At 58.5% G+C, this 9215-nt stretch overlaps 1 protein-coding gene across 1 annotated transcript; it reads left to right on the top strand.

Annotated features, from left to right (window-relative positions):
• Positions 1-5224: 5224 nt before the first annotated feature.
• Positions 5225-9038, top strand: CHKB (choline kinase beta; the record flags this gene model as incomplete). The annotated part of the gene is made up of 11 exons (XM_038756101.1): positions 5225-5406; positions 5583-5691; positions 5853-5966; positions 6173-6306; positions 6572-6676; positions 6980-7038; positions 7183-7270; positions 7363-7471; positions 7628-7731; positions 7992-8073; positions 8461-9038. Coding segments are annotated over 11 exons (1143 nt in total), but the record flags the coding sequence as incomplete, so codon positions are not given.
• Positions 9039-9215: the final 177 nt, after the last annotated feature.

The raw sequence follows: 9215 nt of genomic DNA, 5'->3' as shown, positions 1-9215 counted from the left end.
AGGCTGGTGCTTTTCCACTTGGCCACCCTGCTACTCGTGACCGAGACTCACGTGGGACAGGGCCTGTGCCCATTCTGATTTTACTGTATCTACGCCAGTGCTTGTTACCAAGCTTGACACACTGCAAGAGCGTAATAAATACCATTACAAAAATACAAATAAGGGAAATGGCACAGTATGAGGATCTGTGCATAGATGAACCAGTGCGGTCTAGTGGAAACAGCAGACGCCTGGAAGTCAGTGAACCTGGATTCTAATTCTGGCTCTGCCACCTGTCAGCTGTGTGACCTTTGGCAAGTCACTTAAATTCTCTGTGTCTCAGTTTTCCTCATCTGTGAAATGGGGGTTAAAAGCATGGGCCCCATGTGGTTCATGGACTGTGACCAGGCTGATTAGCTTGAATATACCCCACTGCTTAAGACAGTACCCGGCACAATCGACTTGAGACTGTAAATTCGTTGAGATTAGGAAATACGTCTGCTATACTGTATTTTCCCAAGCGCTTAGTACAGTGCTCTGCAGGCAGTAAGTGCTCAATAATAATAATAATGGCATTTGTTAAGTGCTTACTATGTGCAAAGCACTGTTCTATGTGCTGGGGAAGTTGTTCCACGTGGGGCTCACAATCTTAATCCTCATTTTACAGATGAAGTAACTGAGGCACAGAGAAGTTAAGTGACTTAATAACAATAATGATGGCATTTATTAAGCACTTACTATGTGCAAAGCATTGTTCTAAGCGCTGGGGAGGTTACAAGGTGATCAGGTTGTCCCATGTGGGTCTCACAGTCTTAATCCCCATTTTACAGATGAGACAACTGAGGCACAGAGAAGTCAAGTGACTTGCCCAGTCACACAGCTGACAATTGGTGGAGCCGAGGTTCGGGGAGGTTACAAGGTGATCAGGTTGTCCCATGTGGGGCTCACAGTCTTAATCCCCATTTTACAGATGAGGTAACTGGGGCCCAGAGAAGTTAAGTGACTTGCCCAGAGTCACACAGCTGACAATTGGTGGAGCCGGGGTTTGAACCCATGACCTCTGACTCCAAAGCCCGTGCTCTTTCCATTGAGGCACGCTGCTTCTCAATAAACATGACTGACAACAGGAAATGCTTAGCAAATACCATTAGAAAGACAAAAACATTGCTGTGATAGAAGCGCGATCCCGGGCAGCTCAGGGCCGTTTCCCAGGAAAGTCAGGGCCTTGCAGCAGCCACGGCTCGGTCAGTTTTCCCGTAACTCTGGGCTGCAGCCGAGGCAAGGCCGGGACTCCCCCCGTTCCGCGACCCGACAACCGTTTCCTGCTCAGGTCGGGGCCGCCCCGACACTTCCGCCGGGGTGACGTGGCGCCGGCAGACTACAACTCCCAACATCCTGCGCGGCTCGGGGCTCCCCTAGGCCGACTACAACTCCCAACATCCTGCGCGGCTCAGGGCTCCCCGGGGCCGACTACAACTCCCAACATCCTGAGCGGCTCGGGGCTCCTTCCCCCCCTTCCCCCCTCCCCCCGGCCGGGCCGCGCAAAGCATGCTGGGAGGGTCAGGCCTCCGGAGAGCTAGAAATTCAGGCCGCCCTTGATCTCCACCTTCCGAGGAGCCGCGCAAGAAAATTAAGCGGGGGGTGTCCGACAGGCTTTAGGACATTTGTTCATAATTCCAAATAGCTCTCCCTAGATTCCCCTAGATTGGAGAAGCATTGTGGCTCAGTGGAAAGAGGACAGGCTTTGGAGCCAGGGGTCAAGGGTTCAAATCCCGGCTCTGCCAACTGTCAGCTGTGTGACTTTGGGCAAGTCACTTAACTTCTCTGTGCCTCAGTTACCTCATCTGTAAAATGGGGATTGACTGTGAGCCCCCCGTGGGGCAACCTGATCACCTTGTATCCCCCCAGCGCTTAGAACAGTGCTTTGCACATAGTAAGCGCTTAATAAATGCCATTATTATTATTATTCTCTGCACCTCAGTTACCTCATCTGTAAAATGGGGGTTAAAACTGTGAGCCCCCCCGGGACAACCCGATCACCTTGTAACCTCCCCAGCGCTTAGAACAGTGCCTTGCATACAGTAAGCGCCTAACAAATGCCATCGTTATTATTATTATTATTTTTATTCCCTGCACCCTCAGAATAATAGTCGGTCTCGGTGCGTGGCGGCGCCGCTCATTGGCCGTTGGAGGGTAGCGGACTCCGCCAATCGGGACTGCCAGGGGAGGTGGCGGTGAACCACCTTTTAGACTGTGAGCCCACTGTTGGGTAGGGACTGTCTCTATATGTTGCCAACTTGTGCTTCCCAAGCGCTTAGTACAGTGCTCTGCACACAGTAAGCACTCAATAAATACAATTGATTGATTGATTGGCAGTGGTGATGCTGGCGGCCCGCCCCAGGTCCACGTAAGCCCCGGTGACCAGGCCTTTGGACCCGGCACCCAACGCAGCCAACAGGTCCCGCCCGGGAGGTGGCCGCTCCCCCCTACGGGTCCTGGCCTTCCGGCAGCAACACCTGGTAGAGGAACTGGGAGGAGGAAAGCCGGAGCCGGCGGAAAAGACACCAAGAAGGGGGTCCTGGAAGGATCCCGCCCCTGCTGTAAAGTCCACGCCCGGCCCCCCCATCCCCTTTTACTCCCCACCTTCTGCATCGCCAGCTCCACGAAGTCCCCCAGCCCCTGGACTCGGTCCACATGGATGCAAGTCTGTCCCACCAGGAAGAGACGCTGCTTCATGACCTAGTGGCAAGAGCACGGGCTTTGGAGTCAGAGGTCGTGGGTTCAAGTCCCGCTCTGCCAATTGTCAGCTGTGTGACTTTGGGCAAGTCACTTCACTTCTCGGCACCTCAGTTCCCTCATCTGGAAAATGGGGATTAAGACTGTGAGCCCCACACGGCACAACCTGATTACTTTGTATCTACCCCAGCGCTTAGCACAGTGCATGGCACATAGCACGCGCTTAACAAATACCATAATTATTATTATTCTGTGTGTGACCCCGCACCCCTAGGGGCTGGGTCAACACCGCCTGGGTGGACACACAAACTGGTTCATTCATTCATTCAATCGTATTTTTTAAGTGCTTCCTGTGCGCAGAGCACTGAACTAAGTGCTAGGAAAGTACAATTCAGCAATAGACAGACAATCCCTGCCCACACCGGGCTTAAAGTCTAGAAGGGGGAGGACAGACATCAAAACAAGTAAACAGGCATCAATATAAATAAACAGGATTCTAGACATGTACATAAGCAGCGCGGCTTAGTGGAAAGAGCACGGGCTTGGGAGTCAGAGGTTCTAATCCCGGCTCCGCCACTTGTCTGCTGGGTGACCTTGGGAAAGCCACTTTACTGCTCTGCCAGTTGTCAGCTGTGTGACTTTGGGCAGGTCACTTGACTTCTCTGTGCCTCAGTCACCTCATCTGTAAAATGGGGATAAAGACTGTGAGCCCCCGTGGGATAACCTGATCACCTTGTAACCTCCCCAGCGCTTAGAACAGTGCTTTGCACATAGTATGTGCTTAATAAATGCCATTATTATTATTATTGTTATTCTCTGTGCCTCAGTTACCTCGTGTGTAAAATGGGGATTAAGACGGTGAGCCCCATGTGGGACAACTTGGTTACCTTGTACCTCCCCCAGCGCTTAGAACAGTGCTTGGCACATAGTAAGCGCCTAATTGGTTTTGTTCTCTGTCTCCCCCTTCTAGACTGTGAGCCCACTGTTGGGTAGGGACTGTCTCTATTATGTTGCCAGCTTGTACTTCCCAAGCGCTTAGTACAGTGCTCTGCACACAGTAAGCGCTCAATAAATACGATTGATTGATTGATTAATACTATTATTATTATTAAGCGCTGTGGGGCGGGGAGAGGAGGGAAAGAGCAAGGGCAGGGAGTCGGTGTGACGCGGAAGGGAGGGGGAGCTGAGGAAAAGGGTTGGCCTGGGTCAGCCCGGGGCGTGGGGACCGGCCTCACCTCCAGCCCCACGGGGTCAGCGGTGGGGCAGATGCAGAAACCCGAGAGCTTGGGGCCGGCGCTGTCAGCCCGGGAGCTGAAAATCATCTCCCCGCGGCCGTCCTGGGCAGACGGCTTGGTCAGGGCCAGGGATCAATCAATCGATCAATCAGTCGTATTTATTGAGCGCTTACTGTGTGCAGAGCACCGTACTAAGCGCTTGGGAAGTACAAGGTGGCAACATATAGAGACAGTCCCTACCCAACAGTGGGCTCACAATCTAGAAGGGATCGACGGGGCCGCGCTGGGTTAAGGAGCTTTAAAACCCCGCACCCGGCTTCCTCTCACGCCGAAGTGCCGCCGTTTTAGGCGGCCCCAGGCTGCGGAGAAGCACCTGTCGCCGTGGGTGGGTTGGGTTGGGTTGGGTTGGGTTGGGTTGGCCCCCGAGGAGGAGCCGCTCCAGGAGCTCCCGGCCTCGCAGCCGCGCCTTCAACTCCACGGTGTGGGGCACGGTTTGGGACGAAAGCGGGTTCCGCAGGGTCAGGTTCTGTACTTCCCAAGCGCTCAGTACAGTGCCCTGCACACAGTAAGCACTCAATAAATACGATTGATTGATTGATTATAGATAGATAGATTGTATATATATGCATATATACTTGTATATATGTATATGATTGTACATATTTGTTAGTCTATTTATTTATCTTACTTGTACATACCTATTCTGTTGATTTTATTTTGTTAGTATGTTTGGTTTTGTTCTCTGTCTCCCCCTTCTAGACTGTGAGCCCGCTGTTGGGTAGGGGCTGTCTCTATGTGTTGCCGACTTGTGCTTCCCAAGCGCTTAGTCCAGTGCTCTGCACACAGTAAGCGCTCAATAAATACGATTGATTGATTGATTGATGGATGGAACGGGGGACGCCCCACTCTTCGCGCGGGCTCTTGAGAGCTGCTGGGAGTCGGAGGGTTAGAGGAGCCGGCTCCCGGCCAGCCTCTTCTCCGAGGTCCGGGAACCGCCCACGTGGGGGGGCGAGGGCGTCCGGCCCCCGGGAAGAGGGGCCCGAGGCCGGGCCCGGTGAGGCGGCGGGACGGTGACCCGCGAGCCCCATCTTCGGCTCCGCCCTTCGCCGCTCCCATTGGCTGCGCTGGTTGGGTTTCTCCCGGGGATTGGCGGACGGGAAGGGGGAAGCCGAGAGAAACCGAACGGGGCCGAGCCGAGGAACCGGGTCATGGAGGCCTCGGCGGCGGCGGCGGCGGCGGCGGCGGCGGCGGAGGCGGAGGGCTCCTCGGCGGCGGCGGCGGCGGCGGCGGCGTTGGGCGGGAGGCCGGCCGGCTCCGAGGGCGGCCCAGAGGGGCGGCGGCGAGCTTCGTCCCTGAGCCGCGAGGCCGAGCTCCGGGCCTTCCGCTGGTGCCGGGAGTTCCTGGGGGGCGCCTGGCGGAGAGTGCGGCCCGAGGAGCTGGGCGTCAGCCCCGTCAGGTGGGGGACCGGGCCCGGGCCCGGGCCCGGGCGGCGGCGGCGGATCCGTGGGGATCCCGTTGGCCCGGGATGGCGCGGGAGGCGGGCGACTCGGGCGGGCGGGCGGTCGGTCGGGGAGGGGTGGCGCCGCGGAGGAGCGGGGTCCTAGGGCGTCCGGGCCGTGTCCGTGTTCGCAGCGGTGGCCTCAGTAACCTGCTGTTCCGCTGCTCCCTCCCCGAGCACCTCCCCAGCGTCGGGGATGAACCGCGCCAGGTGCTGCTCAGAGTCTACGGGGCCATTCTGCAGGTGAGGGCGGCCGGCGGGGCCCCCGGGGCGGCCGGCGGGGCCCCCGGGCGGGCGAGGGCGCCGGGGGAGGGCCAGCGGGCAGGGCAAGGGGGGTCCGGAGCCGGGGCCCGCGGAAGGGGGCTCTTGGCTCCCCCAACCCGGCCGCTGGGCTCCTCCCAAAGGGCGTGGATTCCCTGGTCCTGGAAAGCGTGATGTTCGCCATCCTGGCGGAGCGGGAGCTGGGCCCGCGGTTGTATGGCGTGTTCCCTGAGGGGCGACTGGAGCAGTACATTCCGGTACAGACCCCCCAAAGCCTCCCTCCCTCCCTCCAGCCCCTGGCACACCCCACTCCCGGCCTCAATCTATCCTTCCAGACACGCTTCTGCCCCCCTCCCCCCCGTCCCGGGCCCTTTCCGCCCCCCTTCCCCCTCACTCTCCGAGCCCCGTGTCCTCGGCGATGGGGCACTGGCTGACCCGACTGACCGGTGGCTGACCGGAGTAGAGCCGGCGACTGCAGACCCAGGAGCTGAGGGAGCCGGGGGTGTCCAGGGAGATTGCGGAGAAGATGGCTCGTTTCCACGGGATGGAGATGCCGTTCAACAAGGAGCCCTTGTGGCTGTTTGGGACCATGGAACGGTGAGTGGAGGCCGCGGGGGGAGGTGATGCTCTCTGTTATCTTCATTTTCTCCCCCATCCCGTTCTCTGTCGAGGGAGGGTGAGGGGAGGACTTCTAGGGACTGCCCATTCCCATCCTCAGACCCAACCGTGCTGCCGTTGCCGCCGCTTGAAAAAGGGAGGATGTGGGGGGAGCCGGCTCCGGGGAGGACCTTCTGGGCCAGGGACAGCTGTCTCAATCGATCCCACCCGGACCCCTCGTCTTCCCCGTTCCCCCTGGGTCCAGGTACCTGAAGCGGATCCAGGATCTGACCCAAGGACCCCCCGCCCAGCGGCCCAGCCTCAACCTGCTGGAAGCTTACCATCTGGCGGATGAGATGCTCAGTCTCAGGTGGGGGTGTGCCGGCTGGAGGGGGTGCGAGGGGACCCCGGCTTCTTGCCACGGGAGTAGCGGCCATCTCAGGATAGGAAGGAGAAGGCTCTGGGCCGGTAACTGGAGGACAGGGCCCAGAAGCTGGAGGGGAGCGTCAACCTCGGGAGCCCAGAGGGTAGGGTAGACCCCCTTCTCTGCCCTCCCCCCAGCCCTCTGCCTGGCTGCTGGAGGGGCCACCTGGGGCTCAGACCGGGTTCAGAGCTGGAGAGTCAGGGATGACAAGCTGGTGGTCCTAGTTACTCCCTGGTCACTCCTGTCCAGGCAGCTGTTGGAGTCAACCCCATCGCCTGTGGTCTTCTGTCACAATGACGTGCAAGAAGGTGAGAGGGGACACAGAGGAAAGGGGTTGGGGGGTTGGGGGGGTCCAGAGAAGAGGGGCAGGGAAGGGCTGGGGCAAAAAGAGGCTGGGTGATTGGGAGAGGGGGTGGGCTCCCTGGGGTTGATTAGAATGCCCCCGTCCCCAGGAAACATCTTGCTGCTCTCGGGGCGCGACACTAACTCCTCTGACCGACTCATGCTCATCGACTTTGAGTACAGCAGCTACAATTACAGGTGGGACAAGGGGTTTGTGGGGACAGGGATGAGGGGATGGGGGTGGAGCTGGGAGAAGGAGGAACTAATCTCTTTTTGACTCCTTGCTCCAGGGGCTTTGACATTGGGAACCATTTCTGTGAGTGGGTTTACGACTACAGTCATGACCAGTGGCCATTCTACCGCGCCCGGCTCTCTGACTACCCATCCCGGAGCCAGCAGGTATAGGGACGGGTCGGGAGCCCTCATGGGGCTGTGGATCTGACCCTGACTCTGACCCCGGGGCTGGAAGGGCCTCCAGGTCCACGGTGATGATTAAGGCCGAGAGAAGGTGCCCCGGGATTTCCCCCCGATCCATGGTCCCTTTCTATCCCGCAGTTGCACTTTATCCGTCATTATCTGTCAGAGGCATTGGGGGGCGTGACCCCCTCCCCTGAGGAACAAGAGCGCTTGGAGGAGGAGATGATCTTGGAGATCAACCGGTAAGAGGGGCAGGGTAAGGATGTCGGGGTGTGGGGGGAGACACCTTGGGGGCACCGGTTTGGGAGCCAGGGGGATGGGCCTAGGAGCTTTCGGTGAACAGAGCAGGTTGGGTTATGAGCCCACTTGCTCCCCATCCCCAGAAGTCCTGGTCCCTGAAGAGATGCAGCAGGGACCCAGGCTGTTCAATGAGTCTTGCTCAGCGCCATGCACAGCAGCACTCATTCTCTGCTTTCCAACCTCTCATCCTCCTCCTTTTCAGATTTGCTTTAGCCTCACATTTCTTCTGGGGACTCTGGTCCATCCTGCAGGCCACCATGTCCACCATCGAGTTTGGGTACCTGGTGAGTGGGGCAGGGCTTGGATGGCATTTTGTGAGGGTGAAGATCTGGAGGGTTGGGCTGCTTTGGGGAGAGGTAAGGGGGTAGGGACTGGGCTGCATTTGGAGGGACAGAGAGAGAGGAGGTCCTGGATATCTATTTCAGCTATTGCTGCCTTGGTGGTGGTGTCCACAGCCCACATCTCCCATCTCCTCAGTGCCCCTGCCCCAGAAACCAACCCCAGTGTGGTATGGTAGGGCTCCTTCCTGACCTGGCTCAACCCAGCCCATAGATTGGGAATCTGGGGCATGGGCCAGCCTGGGCAAGGGTCTGCCCTTCCGAGGGAGTTTGAAGGAGCTGGCATCTCCTCCCATCCATGGTGAGGTGGTGACCTTCTGTCTTTCTCCCCAGGAGTATGCCCAATCCCGTTTCCAGGCTTACTTCCAGCAGAAGGCGCAGTTGACCTGAGCCTGCCCTACCGGAGGGTTGTTGTGGCCCTGCCAGCCGCAACGCTTGTGCCCCCTCCCAGGCAAGGGACAGGGGATGGCCCCCGGCACTGGCCTCCCCCTCTCACCTCCCACCCTCCCTCTCCCAGAGTGGACCAAGGCTGGAGCTCTGTATCCCTTCAGGCTGGGACTGGGGAAGGTCTGAGAACGGGAGTGGAGGAGGGAGGCAGAGAGGGCGAACAGCGGGCTGTGATGGATCTGAGCCTGGCGGGGCGGGGGCCACTGACAAGGGACCAAGTTCCAGTAGGACCGGACCAAGGTCCAGTAGGACCAGACCAACTGCTGGAAACTCCTGAATCTTTACTGGGGCTTCTGTGACCTCTCCAGCCAGTGGCCAAACTGCGAGGAGGGAAGGGTGGAGGGGGACAAGCAGGTTGCAGTTGTTCACCCTACTGGACCCCTGCTTTGTGTGGTCTCTGCCCCCCACCCCCAGCCATGCTCTGGAGCTGAACCTTACGACCAATAAATCTGAATGTTTCCTGAGCTGTGTGTGTCCCTCTGTGCCCTGTCTTCTGCTCCTCCCAAAGTCCTTCCCCCCTCCCCATCATCCACCCCTCCTCCTCTGGGCACTCCGTCCCTCCTCCACTCGAATCCCACGCTGCCCCAAGCCCCGGTCACTCTTGGACCGTCATTCTTTCCAGGATCCCCAGTGCCAGCGGG

The sequence above is a fragment of the Tachyglossus aculeatus genome, chromosome 14 (genome assembly GCF_015852505.1).
Source record: "Tachyglossus aculeatus isolate mTacAcu1 chromosome 14, mTacAcu1.pri, whole genome shotgun sequence".
NCBI classification, from domain to species: Eukaryota; Metazoa; Chordata; class Mammalia; order Monotremata; family Tachyglossidae; genus Tachyglossus; species Tachyglossus aculeatus.
Note: the sequence above shows the minus strand (reverse complement) of the source record. Positions and strands in the feature narration are given on the sequence as shown.